Source organism: Hylobates moloch, unplaced genomic scaffold (assembly GCF_009828535.3).
Source record: "Hylobates moloch isolate HMO894 unplaced genomic scaffold, HMol_V3 SCAFFOLD_20, whole genome shotgun sequence".
Taxonomy (NCBI): domain Eukaryota; kingdom Metazoa; phylum Chordata; class Mammalia; order Primates; family Hylobatidae; genus Hylobates; species Hylobates moloch.
Window position 1 is genome coordinate 30,768,654 of NW_026652295.1, and position 22,410 is coordinate 30,791,063.

The following is a 22,410-nucleotide window of genomic DNA, read 5'->3' on the forward strand; positions in this document are numbered from 1 at the left end:
AGAGTTATTGGTTGGCAGTTTTTTTCTTTCAGCAAATTGAATATATCATCCCACTATGTACTGGCCTAGAAAATGTCTGCATAGAAGTGCTAATATCCTTTTGATGTACCTTTAAATGTGATATGCTTCTTTCAAGATTCTCTGCTTAACTTTGATTATTGACAATTTGACATAATGTCTTGGAGAAGTCTTCTTTGGGTTAAATACGATTAGAGAGTTTTGAGTTTCATATATCGAGATGTCTATATCTCTTCACAGATTTGGAAAGTTTTTAGCAATTATGCCTTAAATAAGCATTTATTCTATTTTATTTCTCTTTTCCTCTGAGACTCCAATAATGCAAAAATTTAGCTCCTTTGATGGTGTCCCATAAACCTTGTGCATATTTCTTCATTTCTTTTCTTTGTGTATTTTTTTGTACTCTGACCATATAATTTTAAATGATTGGTCTTTGACTTCTCTTATTCTTTCTTGTACTTGATCCATCATCTTGGAAGCTCTCTATTCCCTTTTTTCTTTAGTTTAGTCATTGCACCCTTCAGCTCCAAAATTTGTTTGGCTCTGTTTTGTTTTGTTTTTTTCTCTTTGTTTAACTTCTACTTTTGTTCTTGTGTTGTTTTCCTGATGTCATTATATTGTTTGTGTTGTCTTGTAGCTCACTGAGCTTTCTTATAACAATTGTTTTGGATTTTTTGTCAGGCAACTGGTGGATTGATTTTTAGGCAAACCTTCATTTTTGGGGGTTAGTTACTGAAATATTATTGTGTTCTTTTAGTGGTGTCATGTTTCCTTGATTTTTGTGTCCTTGAAGTCTTGTCTTGCTTTTTCACATTTGAAGAAACAGTCACCCTGTTCAGTATTTGTTTGTGCCTACTTCACAGATGAGATTTTTTCCCTTTTTTTGAGACAAAATCTCACTCTGTTACCCAGAGTGGGGCAGTGGCATGATCGTGGCTCACTGCAGCATCAAACTCCTGGGCTCAAGCAATCCTCCCACCTCAGCCTCCTGAGTAGCTGGGACTGCAGGTGTGCACCACCACATCCAACAGATTTTTTTGTTTGTTTTTTAGAGCCAGGGTCTCACTATGTTGCCCAGGCCAGTCTTGAACTCCTAGGCTCAAGAAGTCCTCCTGCCTCGGCCTCCCAAAGTGCTGGGATTTCAGGCATGAACCACCACATCCAGGCTAGATGGGATTTCTAAGACTGTGCCTTCTCTCAATCCTGCAAAGCCAGTCCACGTTCTGAGAGCCTTCCCTTTGTTTTCCCTAGGGTGGTGCTCTGGAGTTCTCAAGTTTGTGTCCTTTTTTCCAATCCCACGAAGTCAAACTGACTGTGAGATGTTTCCTTTTGTTGTCCATGGTGGCTCATTTGGGGACTCAGCCTAGATGGGAGTGAAATGTGTGAAAGGCGTGCCTGTGGGTCAGTAGTGCAAGGGGCATAGGTCACGCATCTTGAATGGCAGGCTTCTTGATGAGGCTTTCTGATGAGTGGGTTCTGCAGTCTCTTTTCCCTGCTCCCAGCCTCTCCTAACCATTCAACTATGCTGATCATCTCAATGTTCTGGGTGGAGTGAGAAATAAGTAGGCTTATTGGACAGCATCCTGAATGGCTGGGGGATGTGGGCACTCATTAAGTTCTGCACGTTTTTTCTGTGGGAGAAATTGTAGGCCAAGTGGGTCTGTCTCAGCATTGAGTTGTGCCACCTTGGGGGAGGAGTGATGTGGGTAAAGTGAAACTGTTCTTCTTACCCTCTTTAATACATCTGTTCTAGGATTTTATAACCTGACAGTGTGCTGGAACTTCTCTGCTGGACTCCTGGACTACCACAAGGGTATTGTCTCATCTGTGGATAGTTGTCTAAATTGATGCTTCTGTGTGGGAAGAAAGCTCCTATTCTACTATTTTGCTGATGCCTTTCTCTCATATTACTTTTGTTAAATAATTAGGAGTTGGATAGGAGAGGAATTGCATAGCTTTGGGGAAAATGGTGCCTCATAGCGTGATGGTGAACATTTCTCAGAATATTCTGTAACTACTTTGATTTCTTCTTCTTCTTTTTAAAATTTTGGTCAGTTTTTATAGCCTTTTATGTTGTGGTGGGAAGAAGCACTGATTTTCCTTTAATTTTACAAAAATCTCTACATATACTTACCTAGGTTATCATAGGAAGTGTCTAGAGAATTGAAGAAAAATTATAAGATTCTTAATTTCTCATAAACAGACTCCTATATTAATTTCTTAGCAATACAATAATTTACCACTTTCTGTTGAATATGCATGTCGGGATCCTAAAAGAGAAGATAAAAACATAATGAGATTTTACTTCAACAAGTAAGTCTGTATTATTTTTTGTTAGATAAAAATGTTTACCTCTTCCTCTTTTAGATCTCTGAGAAGAAAAATCTTTTAGGAAAGAAAAAAACATACTAACTTTACTAACAGTTCATTAAAAAATAAGTTTATCGGGCTGGGCGTGGTGGCTCATGCCTGTGATCCCAGCATTTTGGGAGGCCAAGGCGGGCGGATCATGAGGTCAGGAGATCGAGACCATCCTGGCTAACATGGTGAAACCCCATCTCTACTAAAAATACAAAAAAAAAAAATTGGCCAGGCGTGGTGGCAGGTGCCTGTGGTCACGGCTGCTCGGGAGGCTGAGACAGGAGAATGGCGTGAACCCAGTAGGCGGAGCTTGCAGTGAGCCGAGATTGCGCCACTGCACTCCAGCCTGGGCGACAGTGCGAGACTCTGTCTCAAATAATAATAATAATAATAATAAGTTTTTCATTAGTCTCAATCCAACTGCTAAGAGATTTGCTAGTTTCCCAGATATTCCCATTTTCTTTAGGTTCTTTTTTCAGAAAATAAAGAGGGAATGCCATGGCATTGTGCTCCTCACTCTTGTTGTTCATGATAGATGAATCATAGAGGTAAGAAGGCGGAGGTTGGACCAAGAGTCCAAGTGTAGGGCATGGACAGCAACCGAAGTGACTGAGTTACTTTCTCTTTTCTTTCCTCAACTCTCAGGGATCTATATGCTTGTAGCTTGTGTGTGTGTGTGTGTGTGTGTGTGTGTGTGTGTGTGTGTGTGTAATTATTTCCACATCCACAATCTCATAACCTTATAGCTCTGGTGTAGCTGGTGGGCCTGGTATGGACAACTTTAGTGGCTTCCAGCAAGAATGAGAGGTAGCTCTCCAGTGGTTCTTGTTGAGTTCTGGAGATAGGACTAGTCAGAAAGAGAGAAAGAGGGAAGGAAAGAGAGAGAGAAAGAGAGAGAGAGCCGAGGGAACATTTATAGGCAGCCCTAGTGAGTGGATATTGAAAGAGAACATTGAGTGTTGGGGCGTGAGGGTTAGGGATAGCCATGGTACATTGAAATTAGTGGTACTGGTGTGTCCCTTCAAAAAAGTAGACAGCGCATTGCCGTCTTCCCATAACTATCACATTTCAAAACCTGAATTTGATCTCCAGCTCCCTCCTCAGCTAGGTGAACTCGAGTAAGTCTCAATCTTTTGAGCATAAATTTCATCTTAAATGGGGATAAGCTTTGTTTACCTCTTATACTGTGTGGCTTTCAAAGTGTATTTTCACATATACTATTCCATTTCATATTCATTTTATCCACATTTTAAACATCCAGGAAATTGTTTCAGAGAGGTTCCTTAACCTTTCTAATATCTTGGAAGTAAACAGAAGATGGAAATGAATTCTTTTGATGGTCTTAAGAAGGAGAATTATTTACCTTTTCTGAGAAAAATGCACAATTTTTCTTAGAGAGAGAGGAGTGATAAGCATTTGGATATTATAAAAACGAAAGATATGCTGACTCAACAAATCATGCTCAAAGGGAGATGAGTTGATTCACACTCTAAAGAGTATATTCCTTCATTAACTGTCTAGTAGTTCCTAATCTATTTACCTCTACCATCCTCATAGTCCAGAAGTCGAGCACCTAGAAACAAAGGGAGAGCACATGATTTTGCTTCTTGATTATTAATGAGGCTTTATTTAAGACTCTGAGAACTAATGTAAACATGAACTCCTAATGGTGAATAATGATGTGAATTAATTTACTTCGCAGGAACTAGGAATTGTGCATAAGCTGCAAGAGCTGATGATGATAAGTGACTGTGTCAATCACCAATTTTATAATATTAGCCAGGCTAAATGATAGTCAGAAGGAGTTTCAGAGTTTCTTTTACCTCTTGATACTTCAGCAAATAGTCTCCTAGTTTTTGCCTTATACCAATCCTGTGCTATCTTTCTTAGCAACTTTGGCATGTCTCCAGACCTTTCCATGGAAAGTCTTCTTCACTTCTTCACATCCTGAAGTTGGTACTCTTCTCAATCATAATTACTCTGTGTTCACTCTCGTTATTCTAGGATACATTATATTTTTCTGTCCGGCCACTTCACTAAGGCCATCTTCACAAATGGATTTAGGCTTTTTACTGAACCATCTGTTCCAGTGCCTGAGGAGTTTGCTATTTCCATGGGTTAGTATCTCTGTTGCTGCTCTCAGACCACAGGAAGCATCTGAAGAGAGCCTCAGAATTATGCGGGCCTACCCAGTATTAATTAATTCTCCCCAACTCCAGTTTGGCATTCAGTACTGCTCAGAAATCTCTGGTAGATTTCTCCCACTCACTTAGAAGCAGTTCAGTTCATGCAATGGTGCACTATGCAAGGTTCTGGAAACACAACTGTAAACAAGACAGATTTCATTCCTGACTTGTGAAAATTCTATAAATACTATATTTTTCTCATGAGTATAAGTACTTACTTTGTTCTGAATCGTATCTGGAGATATACATTTCTGTGGAAGAATTAGGCAAAATGTTTTTATTAGTTACTTAGGAGAAGTGTTCTTCCTCTGATCAAACTCTTCTCACTCTAAGCTGTGCTTCTTGTTTACCAAGGTGGTCCTCCTGATATAATGCATTGTTGTTCTCACCCATTTTCCACATCTCCCATCAGCCCTGTTTTACCTATCTTTTCACACTACTTATGCTTTGAGGGCTCACAGGCATTGAGGGTGGGAAACAGGGAAGGAATATAGCTGATTAGAAAGTTGTGGGAGAGAAACAGAAAAATTCAGGAAAGGCAGACCTTATAGCATAGAAATAGGTCTTAGCTTTTATGAGCTCCATCTTTGTTTCATCGACAAGTACTACTCTGTATTTGTCTCTTCTTATCATCTCCCCAAATTAAGTCACTAAAAGTCTCCAATTCTTTTTATATAATACTAGACACTGGTATTTAGCAACATACTGCCTTCTCACTTCTATTTTTTTTTTTTTAAACTCGGGTAATTTCCCTTGGAGCTCAGGTAATTTTCTTTTAAAGTGTTCTTATTACTTTTGCTAAACTCTGTGATTTTTTTTTTTTTTTTGAGACGGAGTCTTGCCCTGTCACCCAGGCTGGAGTGCAATGGCGTGATCTCAGCTCACTTCAACCTCCGCCTCCTGGGTTCAAACAATTCTTCTGCCTCAGTCTCCCAAGCGGCTGGGATTACAGTCACCTGCCACCATACCCAGCTAATTTTTGTATTTTTAGTAGAGACGGGGTTTCACCATGTTGGTCAGGCTGATCTTGAACTCCTGACCTTGTGATCCGCCCGCCTCGGCCTCCCAAAGTGCTGGGATTACAGGTGTGAGCCAATGCTCCAGGCCTATCTGTGATTTTTTGTTTGACATTATTGCTAATGTAAACTTTGGGAGTTAAAAGTGCAGAGAGAATCACTAATAGTTCAGAGATTCTTTGACTCAAGTATTGAAACAGATTCCCAGAATATTGGCAAAGTAGCTAGCTGTTTGATAAGTAGAGATGAACTTGGACTGAATCTTGGCATCCCTCCCTCCATGGTTTTCACAGGAAATCTTCATTTTGACTTATTGTTACTCACCACTTTGCTTACGTCGTGCCCATCTTGTTAACAAAATAGCCAGGATGGCAAGTCCCAATAGTGTCAGGATGACAGCCAAAGTTATTTCTGAAAACAAAAACTCACCTGTAAACATGCTTATTTAGACCAGGAAATTACCAGAAACAACTTCTGATCACCTCTTACTATCCACCAGATAGACTTTTTTTTTCTTTCCCCTTTCTGCTACTTCAACTTCTTTATTCTTTTATTTGCCTCATATTACTGTCCTCACATTCCCACCCCTGCCCATTTTTAGCTCTTACATTGGTTCTTTGGCCATGTATTAAGAAGCTCAGATGCTGTGTACCCTTGGTTTAGAGCTGGCACAATCTGACAGATTTCCTCCTTAATTGAACCCTTTATTCCCCAGGCGGGAAGAATGTTAAAGGGAATCAGTGGTCTACAAAGCTATCCACTGGGGTATGGGGAAAATATTAGAACTTCTATTTTCTGTGTAATTTTAGCTCATACCTTTAAAGTTGCAAGATTTTCTGTATATATATATATATATATATATATAGCTATAAATTCATAACATTTAAAAATATACTTGTATAGGAAATCTATACTCAAAACATTTTTATGAGTGAGTGATCAAAAACTTTCAGCACCCTGACTGAAGGATGCTGACTGCAGGTGGTTTTATTAATGAAAGCCACAGCAAAGGACAGAAATTTCTTATCACAGAAAAACCTTTCAGTCATCACTCGCCAACCTGCTCATGATAAGATGGATATTTGCGAGGTTTGTTATTGTGGTTGGTAGGATAAAACATGCTGAGATTGCTTAACTTGTGTTTGTTTATGTGTCATTGATCTGCGTTCAATTGATGTAAGATAGAGTCTTGCAGTCATAGGAGAGAAAAATCTCAGATAATATCATATGGTTATAAAGGGCAGTGGCTACGAAGGATCGGGGGAGAAAAAAAGGAAAAGAGAGAGAGAGAGAGAGAAAGGAAAGAAGAAAAAAACAACCATAAATCTGCCCGTGAAAGTAAAAACTCTGGAGAACATTGAACTCTGAAAGACTAGGAAAGTAGATTACACCCAGATTAAAACTACTTCAAGCAAACAATAGGTGAATCCATCTCAAGATGTAATAACACACCTCCAACCAGGGCAGATTAGGCATTTGTCTACTGAGTCTTCTAGGTGTTTGGTCCTGTGAGAAAATTCTCCTGCCAAATCAACTTTTGGAGATTTTCTTCTAATGTACCTCTAAAATGAACAGCAAGTAGTCAATATGCCCTCTATTATGTGAATTTTTTTTTCTAGTGTTAAATAACTCATCGGGGAGGAAGGGATAACTAGATGGTGTACTCAGTACTACTGTATATTCCCTTCTTCCTTTAGTGTCTGAAATGCCCTGTCTATAGGGCAGTTAGAAGATGGTCCACCCTATTAATAGGGAAAATGAGAGGAAATCATTATTTCTGAGTTGAGGCAGATTATAGAGTGACCATACTACAGGAAGTGAGATAATGGGCTAAGGAATTTTCCTAGTGCTACGGAGGATGGTTATTTTCTTTGTTCAGTTTAAACTCTAGAAACCAAAGGAGAAACCAGCACTATCAGCCTAGAGCTTAGTTAACTGTGGGTTGTTTCCCCCAGGCTTCCAGAGGAATCAATAAGAGTGAAAGAAAAAATATTGATTTTGAAAAGGAAGCAGGCAAGGAAGATAAAGCAGTTGTGTTAAAGTCCCTAAGTCCCTAAGAGGAGACTCCTGAACTATTAGAGTCGAGGAAGCCTCAAAGAGGGAGTTAGTCCATACCCAAGACTGTCATTTTCCACGTATTGTCTTCAGCAGGTCTCGCATCATCTGGATTTCTTTGTCAGAGAGAGATCAAGATAAAACGAAAAACTCAAGTTCACTGTTTCTGAGCAATATGAACTTGGGTGTCAGGGAGGCCCTTGTAGGCAGAGATGCAGAGGATCACTGAGAAATTGTGTGGAGCAGATTGATCAGACCTAAGCAAATGATGAGAGTTTGGCCTGTGAAGGTTCTAGAATCTGTGTCATAACAGAGACTTAGAACATTAGCGAGGCAGGAGAAAAGGCAGAGGAGGATCAAAAGGCTAGGAAGATTTAATAATACTTTGGAGGACCTTGAACTTGTATAGGATACTGGAAGGGAACTCACTCTATCTGGGCTTTAGAATTATTTCTAGTTTTTCAGAGATTTTTAAGGCCACAGATTGTATATCATTAATCTTTGTAACTCTTTTTTTATTTTTTTATTTTTTTTTGAAGACGGAGTTTCACTCTTGTTGCCCAGGCTGGAGAGCAGTGGTGCCATTTCGGCTCACTGCAACCTCCACCTCCGGGGTTTAAGCGATTCTCCTGCCTCAGCCTCCCAAATAGGTGGGATTACAGGCATGCGCCACCACACCCAGCTGATTTTGTATTTTTAGTAGAGATGGGGTTTCTCCATGTTGGTCAGGCTGGTGTCAAACTCCCGACCTCAGGTGATCCACCCGCCTTGGCCTCCCAAAGTGCTGGGATTACAGGCGTGAGCCACCGTGCCCGGCCTAATGTTTGTAACTCTTGAGGCAGAGAACCTTCCACAGAATAAGCATTTTATAAATATTTGACAATTAAAAATGAGAAAAATGACTATATTTAAAAAGAGGCAGACTGGATAAAGAAAAAGTGGTAAATATACACCATAGAATACTACACAACCATAAAAAATAATGAGATGATGTCCTTTGCAGAAACATGGATGGAGCTGGAGACCACTATTCTAAGCAAACTAAAGCAGGAACAGAAAACCAAATACCATATGTTCTCACTTATAAGTGGGAGCTAAACAACAAGAACACATGGACACTAAGAGGGGAACAACAGACACTGGTGCCTACTTAAGGGTGGAGGCTAGGAGGAGGGAGACAACATATCTCTTGGGTATTATGCTTATTACCCAGGTGACTAAAGAATCTGTACACTAAACCCCCACAACACACAATTTACCCATATAACAAACAATTACATACGTGTACCCTTAAAACTAAAAGTTAAAAAAAGAAGAGCCTTGAAACAAATGAAGGTGAACAAAGGAAGTCAAGTTGTTGGAGTTAGATAGCAAGAAGAAATCCAGTCCAGAGGTCTGTGGTGCTAGGAAGAGTGAGCCAGTAAATGGGATCTCATAAGCCACTGTGGAGAACAAGGAGAGTAATAAACACCCGTTATTGAGTGTCTATTGACTACAAAGTTCTATAGTGGGTACCTTATAAGCACAAACTTGTTTAATCCCTAATAAACTGTACAATGAAATTCTTTGAGATGGAGAGAGACACTAGAAGTTACCCAGCCAACAAATGGCAGAGTTTCTAACTCCAAAGCCCACGCTGTATTCACAAAGCCACATTTTGTTTCAGTCTTCTATGCATCCTGTGGTGGTGATTTCTAAGTTAAGAAGTCATTTAAGTCTTTAATCCATCTTGAATTAATTTTTGTATAAGGTGTAAGGAAGGGATCCAGTTTCAGCTTTCTACATATGGCTAGCCAGTTTTCCCAGCACCGTTTATTAAATAGGGAATCCTTTCCCCATTTCTTGTTTTTGTCAGGTTTGTCAAAGATCAAATAGTTGTAGATATGAGGCATCATTTCTGAGGGCTCTGTTCTGTTCAACCATTGTGGAAGTCAGTGTGGCGATTCCTCAGGGATCTAGAACTAGAAATACCATTTGACCCAGCCATCCCATTACTGGGTATGTACCCAAAGGAGTATAAATCATGCTGCTATAAAGACACATGCACACGTATGTTTATTGCGGCACTATTCACAATAGCAAAGACTTGGAACCAACCCAAATGTCCAACAACAATCGACTGGATTAAGAAAATGTGGCACATATACACCATGGAATACTATGCAGCCATAAAAAATGATGAGTTCGTGTCCTTTGTAGGGACATGGATGAAACTGGAAAACATCATTCTCAGTAAACTATCGCAAGGACAAAAAAGCAAACACCGCATGTTCTCACTCATAGGTGGGAATTGAACAATGAGAACTCATGGACACAGGAAGGGGAACATCACATTCCGGGTACTGTTGTGGGGTGGGGGGTGGGGGGGGCGGGGACAGCATTAGGAGATATACCTAATGCTAAATGACGAGCTAATGGGTGCAGGAAATCAACATGGCACATGGATACATATGTAACAAACCTGCACATTGTGCACATGTACCCTAAAACCTAAAGTATAATAAAAAAAAAGAAGCAAAATGATTAAAAGATAATGATTTGATTACCTGCTGCCCATTCCCCAGTGATCTAGTTAAGGAAGAAGAAAAAAGTGAGTGGTACAGCCATCCTTGTTTTCAAGGCTGAGAGCTGAGGTTCACTGAGATTTGTTGGCATGAACAATTTCCTATGATCTTTAAAAATGTGGTGACCTACTTGTTGGTGATTTCTGTGTTGCTGGTGACTTCTCATGTGTTAGGGAGGCTGTTTTGTGTGCTCTAGAAAGTGCTTCCACTTTAAATTTCTTATGTCCGTGAAACACTTGTCTTCCCATTTGGCTGTTAATAGAATGAAATTATATTGATTAATTATCAGAATGGATTCTCTTTCTTTACAGTGAATGTGACATTGGCTTGAAACACAGCTCACCTGAAACTGATTTCTTCTGAACAAAACAAGAGTGTGATCCATGGACATTCAGGCAGCCAGATATCCCACAGAGATCTGATATCTGCTCTATGGGCCAGGGGGAACTCCTGTCAGGGAGCTGGTACTGAGAGGTGGAGACTGGGGACGGGGCACGATGGGTCCCGGAGGTTGCCAAGTACATGTTGCAAGGAAAGAGTCATCTCTGTGTCACCTGACAGTGAGTTTTAGGCAATGGATTGCAAAAGAAATGAGTTCTGGGCCATCCCCGAAATGAGTTCTGGGCCATCCCCTCTCTTCCAAGCCCCATCCCCTCGAAGGTGGCCCCTGAACAAGTCAGAATCCTCCTGACCATGCCTCTGAATACCTCTCCTCTTATATAACATGGTTGGCAAGTGCCCTATCTACACCTTCCCCAAAACTTCCTTCTCTGGGACTCTGCACCCCGCTTCATTCTTTGGTTCCCTAATGTAGGTTCTCTGGACATTTTTTCTGTACCCACAAGAACATCTCCAACATATCAGGAAAATAACAATCTGGGATTCTGGAAACCAGAATGATATTCTGAGTCCTGATCATTTCTCCTTTCTCTAACTGCCTGAAGGGGGCTCCCATGATCATCGAAGTACCAACTCAAGGTGTTTTAATTCTACTCAGGAAAATCTGCTGGAGACTGATCTTTTCAGAGAACTATCCTGTTCCAGGTTCTCTGATATCCGGCCTATCAATCACAGTCTGACATCTGATAATCAGGGACCCTTAGAAAACCCCATGGGAAATACAATTTAGCCTACAGGAAGAAATGAAAGGAATAACCAAGTATTTGGTCAGTTTCTTTTTTTCTTTTTCTTTTTTTTTTTTTTTCTGAGACAGAGTGTCACTCTGTCACCCAGGCTGGAGTGCAGTGGCGTGATCTCAGCTGACTGCAACCTCTGCCTCCCGGGTTCAAGCGATTCTCTTGCCTCAGTCTCAGGAGTAGCTGGGATTACAGGTGTGTGCCACCATGCCCAGCCTATTTTTGTATCTTTAGTATAGATGGAGTTTCACTTTGTTGGCCAGGCTGGTCTCAAACTTCTGGCCTCAATTGATCCACTCGCCTTGGCCTCCCAAAGTGCTGGAATTACAAGCATGAGCCACCACACCTGGCCTGATCAGTTTATTTAAGATGGTGACAATTAATTGTCCACATAGGTGGAACTGAGAAAATTAAAAAAAAAAAAATACAGTTTAAAAAAGTGAGAGAAAATACAGCTGCATAAGAGGGAGAAAAATCTGATCACTAAAATATAATCTTGAAAATCTTTTTTTTTTGTTATTATACTTTAGGTTTTAGGGTACATGTGCACAATGTGCAGGTTTCTTACATATGTATCCATGTGCCATGTTGATTTCCTGCACCCATTAACTCGTCATTTAGCATTAGGTATATCTCCTAATGCTGTCCCTCCCCCCTCCTCCAACCCCACAACAGTCCCCGGAATGTGATGTTCCCCTTCCTGTGTCCATGAGTTCTCATTGTTCAATTCCCACCTATGAGTGAGAACATGCGGTGTTTGCTTTTTTGTCCTTGCGATAGTTTACTGAGAATGATGTTTTCCAGTTTCATCCATGACCCTACAAAGGACATGAACTCATCATTTTTTATGGCTGCATAGTATTCCATGGTGTATATGTGCCACATTTTCTTAATCCAGTCTATCGTTGTTGGACATTTGGGTTGGTTCCAACTCTTTGCTATTGTGAATAGTGCCACAATAAACATACGTGTGCATGTGTCTTTATAGCAGCATGATTTATAACCCCTTGGGTATATACCCAGTAATGGGATTGCTGGGTCAAATGGTATTTCTAGTTCTAGATCCCTGAGGAATCGCCACACTGACTTCCACAATGGTTGAACTAGTTTACAGTCCCACCAACAGTGTAAAAGTGTTCCTATTTCTCCACATCCTCTCCAGCACCTGTTGTTTCCTGACTTTTTAATGATGGCCATTCTAACTGGTGTGAGATGGTATCTCACTGTGGTTTTGATTTGCATTTCTCTGATGGCCAGTGATGATGAGCATTTCTTCATGTGTTTTCTGGCTGCATAAATGTCTTCTTTTGAGAAGTGTCTGTTCATGTCCTTTGCCCACTTTTTGATGGGGTTGTTTGTTTTTTTCTTGTAAATTTGTTTGAGTTCATTGTAGATTCTGGATATTAGCCCTTTGTCAGATGAGTAGGTTGCAAAAATTTTCTCCCATTCTATAGGTTGCCTGTTCACTCTGATGGTAGTTTCTTTTGCTGTGCAGAAGCTCTTTAGTTTAATGAGATCCCATTTGTCAATTTTGGCTTTTGTTGCCATTGCTTTTGGTGTTTTAGACATGAAGTCCTTGCCCACGCCTATGGCCTGAATGGTATTGCCTAGGTTTTCTTGTAGGATTTTAATGGTTTTAGGTCTAACATTTAAGTCTTTAATCCATCTTGAATTAATTTTTGTATAAGGTGTAAGGAAGGGATCCAGTTTCAGCTTTCTACATATGGCTAAGCTGATTAGCAACTTCAGCAAAGTCTCAGGATACAAAATCAATGTACAAAAATCACAAGCATTCTTGTACACCAATCACAGACAAACAGAGAGCCAAATCATGAGTGAACTCCCATTCACAATTGCTTCAAAGAGAATAAAATACCTGGGAATCCAACTTACAAGGGATGTGAAGGACCTCTTCAAGGAGAACTACAAACCACTGCTCAATGAAATCAAAGAGGATACAAACAAATGGAAGAACATTCCATGCTCATGGGTTGGAAGAATCAATATCGTGAAAATGGCCATACTGCCCAAGGTAATTTATAGATTCAATGCCATCCCCATCAAGCTACCAATGACTTTCTTCACAGAATTGGAAAAAACTACTTTAAAGTTCATATGGAACCAAAAAAGAGCCCGCATTGCCAAGTCAATCCTAAGCCAAAAGAACAAAGCTGGAGGCATCACGCTACCTGACTTCAAACTATACTACAAGGCTACAGTAACCAAAACAGCATGGTACTGGTACCACAACAGAGATATAGATCAATGGAACAGAACAGAGCCCTCAGAAATGATGCCGCATATCTACAACTATTTGATCTTTGACAAACCTGACAAAAACAAGAAATGGGGAAAGGATTCCCTATTTAATAATCATTTTGCTTCTATTACAAGTGGAAACACTGACCTCATGCATCACTGAGCCTGGATTGCATGATAAGCCCTGGGCTTTCCTGTTTCTCACATTTCCTTAGTTACTGGATATTCACTGACTGCCTCCCATAGGTGACTTGTGGAAAGGGAGGCTCGGGGAAGTACGCAGTACGGTTCCCACTGCAGTGTGCTCCGCTGTTTCTGTTTCCCTGACTTACCTCTTTCAGCTCCTCTTCCTGAGCAGGCCTACAGCCACAGCAAGAAGCAATCCCCAAACAAGCAGTGTCTTCCCCAGAAACGTCATCCTGGACTCTAAAATGGAAACCCAAGAATCCTGTGAAACTGTGAAACTGGGACAATATTAAGATTGTGCTTTTCATCTGAGCAGCTTCTAGGCTGGAGAGAAGGGAGAGAATTGGGCCTCCCGGGAGGCAGTTGGCCTGCTCCTCCCTGCTCTGGAGATGCAGAGGAGAGAATGCAAGTATTTCGTGTTTGCTCGTCTCAGAAATGTACACATGCACAGACAAGTTGTTTTCCCTTCTCTCTTCCAACTATATCACACAATCACTGGAATGACTTGAGGAGGAAAGGATAAAATTACTCAAGCCGCAACCATGAAGATAGTATTAATGAAAATCAGTTTCTAATCCAGAAGAAAATCCCCCATGAGGGGGAAAACACAAAGTTCTGTAATTTAATTGTTTTCACATCAGAAGAAGGGAATTTAGAGAGAGTGAAGACAGGGTCAATTACGAGAATTTAGTGTATATCCAATGATAAATATGATTGCAGGGCACTAGTTGAGGGTGTCAGAGAGAAACTCAGGGGAGTAGAATCCCTGGGTGTCCTGAAAACCAGCTTTGCAGAGGATAGCAGCAGACCTCGTCAGAGAGCAGCAAATAAAAATCAAAAAGGAAGAAGAGCAATACGATGAGTAAGTCTGAGTTGGTCTTCATGTTTATTTTCCAAACCTGAAGGAACATAAGGAATCACCAACCTGAGAGAGAAAAAGTTGCGATTTTCTCCTCGTCCAAAAAGGGGATGCTGATGGAACAAGTGACGTCCACAGCGGAGATGTTTGTGACCCTTAGCAATGTCTCCACGTGGAACAGCCCATGGCTGCCTTGAGTCAGGGCCTCGGAAGATGATGGTATCGTCTTTCCTTCCACGTCCCTCCACTGCACGTGGGGCTGTGGGAACCACCCATCTGAAGAGCACATCAGCTGCATTTCTCCATCTTCTTGCCCCTCCACAGTGATCAGTGGGGAAGAACCCAGACCTGGGGACAGAGAAAAAGGAACCAAAACCTGGAGTCCTTTCAAGTGGATGAGTGGGCAGCAATTTTACTGGGAGGAAAGAAGGGGATGTGGAGGGCTTGGGGAAGGGAGAAAAGCTTAAGGGGGATTGCACTCCACTTAGGGATGAGGCTGGCTGGAGCATTTTCTTGTTTTGTTTGTTTGCTTATTTTTATTCTTTGTATTCCTAAATCATTCTGGGATGATTAAGAGGTAAGGTAAATGTTCAAATCCAACATTTATTCTGTCCCTGAGAACAAAATAACTATGGCCAGGGCATGGGTCACATGGACAGGATTAAAATAGGGAGCAGGAGGATATTCTCAAAAATTGAAACATTGTAAATATCTACGTCCAATGGCAGAAAATACGAGGCTGATGAAACTTCTCAATATACGCTCCCGTGGCTAAACGTGTTTATTAATTTAGAATCAAAATCCATGGGAGAAACATGTAGCATATCCAAGACTTGGGCCTATATGTACTCAATGGCATCTGCTAACCTTGGACGTTTCAATTCTCACACACACGGACAGTGGGAAATGATGCTGCAGGGAGTGATTTCATCTTTCCTCCCCTGTCCCTGCCAAAACTGTCAATATTTATAATTTTGGTTTACACAGTGGATCCAGTTTAGTCTTCAAATGATTACAGTTTCTAGAATTTTATTGCATTTCCCAGAATTCTAATAACACACTGTGAAACAATGAGTCTTTGTAAAATATGTAGTAAGATACTCAGATTTCCTTAAAGATATGGTCAGTTTTTGAAGATACTGGAGAAGATACAAGTTCTATGCCCAAATAATTACATTTCATCCATTTGAGTTTGTGGATTTGAAGTAACTTTGACAGTTTCACACACTGGAGGATTTGATATAAATCTGATGATGAATGAGCATTAAGAAAATTTCAAATGTCAGAGAAATTGTCCAGGAACTAGCATATTAAAGTGGTAGGAGCAGGTATTGAATGCAAAATATCTATCTAGAATTCTTACCTACCACCTTCAGATCCAAACTGGCCTCCTGGTAGACATCATCTTTTTCAAAAAGGCAGCGGTACTGCCCGTTGTCCGAAGGTCTGGCACTGAGTATCTGCAGGGTCAGTCTGCCCTCGTCAATGGCGTCACTCACCAGCACAGTCCTCCCTCTGTATTCTGCCATCTGCTCTCCAGCCACATGGTCCCCATCCATATACACATGCACAGCAGGGTAACGGTGGGATCGGACCCACCTCACCTCCATGCTCTGTGCATTCGCCTTGGGGGACAGGTAGCAGGTTAGCTGTATATCTTCTCCCACTGACAAGGATGGGCTGGGAAGGTCCAATCACTTTTAAAGAAGCTGTTAAATAGAGTGGACAAAACACAATGAAAGAATCAAAATGGAACCAATAATGTCATCTTTAAGAACAGCTCCATTGGAGTTTAGAAACCATGAGCATCCCAGGGTTGCTGTGAGGTTTGAGGTCATCCTTAGGTGAGGTGGCGGTTTCATGGACTCAGGATAGAGGTTGTTCTTCTTTAAGGAGGAATCATTCCATGATGTGTGTCAGTCCGAGTAAAATAGTAATTGAATCCCTACCTGCTTCTACCTGTATTTTTTTCAGTTTACAGACCAATAATAAAATAATTTTGCAATTAAAACTCCCAGAATAGGCCAGGCATGGTGGCTCAAATCTATAATCCCAGCACTTTGGGAGGCCAAAGTGGGTGGATCACCAGAGGTCAGGAGTTCAAGACCAGCCTGGCCAACATGGTAAAACCCCATCTCTACAAAAATACAAAAATTAGTCGGGCGTGATGGTGGATGCCTGTAATTCCAGCTACTCAGGAGGCTGAGGTGGAAGAATTGCTTGAAGCCTGGAGGCAGAGGTTGCAGTGAGCTGAGATCATGCCATTGCACTCCAGGCTGGGTGACAAAGCGAGACTTTGTCTAAAAACAAACAAACAAAAAACACCCAGAATAAAGTGAATAGTTTGTAAATTTGGCCCCAGATGCCTCTGTACCTGACTCCTTATATAACAAACTGCAATCTAACTTAGTACATCAACTACTGAAAGCCTAACTTAGGTTGCAGTTTGTTACATAAGCACCTAGGTACAGAGGCATCCTGGGGCCAAATTTATAAATTGCTCATTTTATTCTGGGAGTTTTAATTGCAAAATTATTTTATGAATAAGCCTAACTTAGGAGCTAAGCCTAACGTAGGAGTACACTTTTGTAATAAATAGCTGAGTAGCAGCTGCTGCACTTCTGTCAGTTGCAGGCGGCCAACTGTTGAAACCCTGTTCAAATCGGCAAACGCCAGGCTGCAATCAATAGCGCTGTCGCTGACCTCACTTCTGTTTTCTGTACCTTATTTCCATGTTCTGTCCATAAATGCTGTCTGACCAAATTGCTGCTTTGAATTCTCTGAAACCGTTCTGATTCTGAGGGATGCCTTGTTTAGTTTGCCTTTGGGATGCCTTTGCTCAGTTAGACTCTGCTAAATTTAGTCTGTCTAAAGTTTTTCTTCTAACACTTCCATTCTGTATGATTTTAAACTACTTCTTAATCTGTCTTAAACTACTTCTTAATGCCTCAGTTTCTTAAACTATAAATTTGCTATACAACTACCAAAATCATAATGTTTCAGTGTTGAACAAAATAGTTTGCATTAAGTGCCTGGAAGACCCTGCAGTGTGAGCAGAGGCACACAGACCTGTGAGACTTGAAGGCGTTGGAGCCATCTCCACCCTCTGACGTGGTAATAGGGAGGGGTTTAAAAACATGTCTCATGTGGATTTTTGGTAATGATATTTGAAGAAGCTTTCCTCTAGGTAGTCTTTATAGTACCTTGTAAGTCTGGTCCAGCCACTATATTTTATTTCCCCAATGCTCCACATGGGTGGAGTTACAGACACACACCAGTTGAATGTCCTCAAATGATTTTGAAAATTAAGATTAACATTTTAAGATCAATAATTGGGGAAGTCGGCAAAGTACAAATTGTGAAACAATGATGAATGTAAAAAAGGGGTCTAATTCTCCCACTGTGCCAAGTGGGGAAAGATGTTCCCTGAGGGCTTTCCTGGGCCCAAGCTATGTTACATTTTCCATTCTCATCAGGCCCTGCCCATGCCAATTTTTCTCTATTCTAAATTAAGTGTCGTCCTTTTCTATTAAATGATAAGAATGGTTTTGCATAAGGTGTGATCATTTATAATAGAAACACAAGCATAAAATTGTAGGTTCTCTGCACAGAGTCACTGGCCAAAGGCGTTAACATCCCATTATGTCATTGGCCAAAAACCGCCAGCTACCTTTGTAGAGAGGACAGTCACTGTCAACACAATTTGAATTTTCAGATTATTACCTTCCATTCCAGGTAATAGTTGACTCCCAGTTATTTCCAGCATTTTGTTTGCTTTGTCCTGTAATTTTGCCTAAAACAATATTCTTTTCCTCTCCTATGTATCTATTAAAGTCTGAAGACAAGAATCAGAAAAAATGGACTAGGGATTAGTTTGGGGCTGTTTCTCCATCCACATGTCTTATGGTAAATTACTTAATAAAACAGACTGTTTCCTCATCTCCTTTATCCATATGAGGATTTTATTCCCTGTCCGTGACCTGTGGCACATATCAGATCTTAAACTGGCTTGCCCTGCCTGACATAGGTAATTAAGAGCTAAGATTGACTTCAATGGAGACTGAAGGAAGCAAAACATAAGTATGGAGATTCAATTAATTTGATGCATTACAGATACAGACAAAATTCCTTTTGTCCAGAATCCAAGTAAAACTAAAGTTTAAAGTGCTAGAAAAATCATGCAGCCCTGTTTGTTAGTAATTAATGTTCTACTAGAATATGAGCTCCTTGGGAGCTGCTATGCCTAACCCGCTTTTTTTTTCTTTCAATGTTAAGTTCCGGGGTACATGTGCAGGATGTGCAGGTTTGTTACATAGGTAAACGTGTGCCATGGTGGCTTACTGCACAGGTCATCCCATCACTCAGGTGTTAAGCCTAGCATTGGTTAACTATTCTTCCTGATGCTCTCCCTCCCCCCATCCCCCAACAGGTGTCCAGTGTGGGTTGTTCCCTGCCATGCATCCATGTGTTCTCATCAATCAGCTCCCACTTATAAGTGTGAACATGCAGTAGTTAACCTCCTTTTTCTATATGGTTTTGTACACAGCCTTCCAGACAATTTTGTGCTGAAATGTATTGTTTTGTTTTGTTTTGGTTATTGTATGTATGTTCTGAAATGCCTTCTGAATATCCATTGAAAAATTAATTCCCTTCTGGAGTGTGAAGTACACTGAATTATACACTTATTCCTTGAAACCTGATAATCTCATCATCATACCACATAATCCTCTTTCAATCAGCATATTCAATTAATGCACTATCTCATTTCTCAAATATGCGAAGTTATATCTAATCTCTTAGAACTGGACGCTACATTAGAGATTAAAGTCAACCTGTTCACTTTAAAGATGAGAAAAATAGAGATGAATGAGCTGACAAAGTCACACGTAAGTAATTAAGGACTTGCACTCTTAAGTTAGATAGATGTAGATTAGAAGGTAAACCACCATTTCTTCATGATTTTTGGCAAACCATGTATGTCTCTAAGATTGTTTCTTAGCTGTAAAATGAGGATAAAGCAATTAAACTTTATAATTATTATAAGAAAAAATGAAATAATTCCCATAACACATTCAGCATCATGCCTGGCATACAATTAATATTTTTAAAAACTATTATTTTTTATAAATGGAAAACATTATTTGTAAGAGTACGAGCAGCGATTTCAGTCTTAGGACTTCCATAGAGAGCTGGGTGTCCCATCACCAGAGCGCAACTGCAGAGCTTCCGTGCCCAGAGCCCTCCTCTCCCACCTGACAGGAAGCAAAGGGAAGCTCCATCTTTCCACCTTGGTTAATTGTGGCCCCGGAAGGTCACCATGACTTAGGAACAACAGGACATGGGGTCGTGTTTTGTGTGCTGGGTCTCCAGTGGGTCTCAGAGAACTCAGAGGAGTGACTCTTCCCCTAAAACCTTGAGAGACAGACTTGTGTCAACCTGCCCCAAACACTAGCTTGGCTTCCTGATCTCAGAAGGGTAAGGTACACAGGTATGTGTCTCTCTTCAGATTGTGGAGTTACTTTGAGCCTTCCAGGGACCCTTCCCTTTATGTTTATGGCCTAATGGGGTTGAAGGTGCCATAGTAGACTCTGGTAGAGATTGGGTTGTGTTTGTTATCCTGATTTTCCTCAAAAACTCTTTTGTGGGCTGAAAGGTGTGCTTAAGCTCACCTAAAGCACAACATGGACACACATTCCTGGAGCAGGTGACTTGATGGAGAGCAAGGTATTGATGGAAAGAGGACATAAGGGATCCACGTTTTATGCACCTAGGCAGGGAGGCAGGCTGGTTGCCTTGGGCTGGGAGAAGAGGCCATAAAAAGGAGGGAGCAAGTAAGGAGGTAAAGGGGAAATTCAAAGGGGCTCAGACATTGGCTGGTTATGTTTTAAACCACTTATCTCAGGTACAGCAAAATAATACCCTCAGTCCAACTCCAAGATTTAAAAAACAAAAATTAGGCTGGGTGCAGTGGCTCATGCCTGTAATCCCAGCCTTTTGGGAGGCCAAGGCTGGCGGATCCCGAGGTCAGGAGATCGAGACCATCCTGGCGAACATGGTGAAATCCCATCTCTACTAAAAATACAAAAAAAAACCCCACCAAAAAACAAAACAAAAAACAAATTAGCTGGGTGTGGTGGCACGTGCCTGCAGTCCCAGCTACTCAGGAGGCTGAGGCAGGAGAATCGCTTGAACCCCGGAGGCAGAGGTTGCAGTGAGCCAAGATGGCGCCATTGCACTCCAGCCTGGGCGACAGAGTGAGACTCCGTCTCAAAAAAAAAAAAAAAAAATTGCCACAGTCACAGGATCCCAGGTTGCACTCTGAAAGTAACAGCTCCCTCCCAATAGTGATTAGCTTAGGGGTCTACTGGGGTGAGGAGCAGGTGCAGGACCCCATAGCAGAGTTGAGCAGGGAGGTGGTGGGTGCAACCCTGGTTGTCATAATGATGCTGCCCTTGTTCACACTTGAAATGTTTTCAAAGGGCCTCCAGGCCCGGCCATCTGTCTGCCGTCATCCCCCACACACTCTGAGGCAGCTCCCTTTCCCCTCAACACATAGAGCAGAGACGATGCCGTGCTCCCTATAGGTGTCCATCTGATGCTCACTGGAATCTCCATGAGCCCCCAAAGTGTCAGGTAACACAGCTGAAACCTCCTTGAATGAGGCCATTACTTTGCTGGTCTCCTCTGGTATTTAACGAACATAAGACCTGGCAAAATCACGCCTCAGTTTCTCCTCTGGGTCACATGGTCTCGTGGTAGCTCCCCTCCCTCTGCTGCGGAGGGCAGAGGCTCCTTCCGCAGGTGTGTGCCAGCAACTCGTACTTACCCAGCTCAGTCTGCAGTTTCTCTGGAAAAAGAACAAGAATAACATATTAAGGAATTTGGTGTAAGGGAAAGGAGAGAAACTATTTTTTTTTAAAAGAAAGCAATTTATACATTATATAGGAAAGCTCAATTCATAAAAAAATTAAATGCAGAAAAATACTGATTCTTTCCCACAGAGTAGCCAACGAAATCGCTTTTTTTCCTTTTCTCTGCACAACAAAAATGCTGTCACTTCTATCTCCCCATGATTCTGTTGGTTTCTTCTGATATTTACAGCATAAATACTTAGCTATCAGCTATGAAAATAACATATGTTCCTTTTATAGATACACAGAAAGTACAAAATTATATGGACATAAACAGTATTACCTATAATTACAAAGTGGAGAGACTAATTATAAGTAATATACAATCAGCTTCATTTTAAATTAAAATATAACATTAACTTTTTTTATTAATTTTTTTTGCACACAAAAACAAACATTTTCTAAAAATACATACAAACAAAAAGATGTGTATCAAACATATTAGGAAGGTTGCACATGGGAAGTCGGGGAATAGAAATGGGGGGTGGGAGTTAAAATAAATGAGAGAGGGACTTTATATGGATCAGTGATAATAACTCAATCTTCTATTTGACAAAGAAGAGGGAGAAGGAAGAGGAAGAAAAAGAAAGTGGGATAAAGGATCAGAAAGGGAGGAAAATAGAAAAAATTAGAGTATGACTCCAGGGTAGACCTGTTTTGTTGTCACTGAGTTGGTTGGTTGGTTTGTCTGTTGTATTTTTCATGTTTCGCCAAGTTGGCCAGACTGGTCTCGAACTCCTAGCCCGAAGTGATCAACCCGCCTCACCCCCCAGAGTGCCGGGACCACAGGCGTGAGCCACCACGTCCAGCCCCCACATTGCTTCTGGCCTCCGTGGTAGACCTCCCAGACGGGGCGGCC

The 22,410-nt window shown here is 41.1% G+C and overlaps 2 protein-coding genes across 3 annotated transcripts in view; both read right to left on the reverse strand.

Moving 5' to 3' along the window:
- TSBP1 (testis expressed basic protein 1) overlaps positions 1–7,899 on the reverse strand; it is an 81,485-nt gene extending 73,586 nt beyond the window's left edge. For both annotated transcript variants that reach the window (XM_058432563.1, XM_032141364.2), the window contains exons 1-6: positions 7,697–7,899; positions 5,906–5,992; positions 4,784–4,816; positions 3,920–3,952; positions 2,259–2,288; positions 2,153–2,173 (exon numbers count right to left, since the gene is read on the reverse strand). In XM_058432563.1, coding sequence (XP_058288546.1) covers positions 2,153–2,173; positions 2,259–2,288; positions 3,920–3,952; positions 4,784–4,816; positions 5,906–5,992; positions 7,697–7,709 — 217 coding nt within the window. In that variant the 5' untranslated portion in view covers positions 7,710–7,899. The remainder of the gene's footprint in view (positions 1–2,152; positions 2,174–2,258; positions 2,289–3,919; positions 3,953–4,783; positions 4,817–5,905; positions 5,993–7,696) is intronic.
- A 6,033-nt stretch (positions 7,900–13,932) lies between these two features.
- Positions 13,933–22,410, reverse strand: part of BTNL2 (butyrophilin like 2) — a 69,629-nt gene continuing 61,151 nt past the window's right edge. The window contains 5 exon segments of the mRNA XM_032141350.2: positions 13,933–14,021; positions 14,707–14,988; positions 16,004–16,308; positions 16,310–16,349; positions 21,467–21,487. Coding sequence (XP_031997241.1) covers positions 13,933–14,021; positions 14,707–14,988; positions 16,004–16,308; positions 16,310–16,349; positions 21,467–21,487 — 737 coding nt within the window.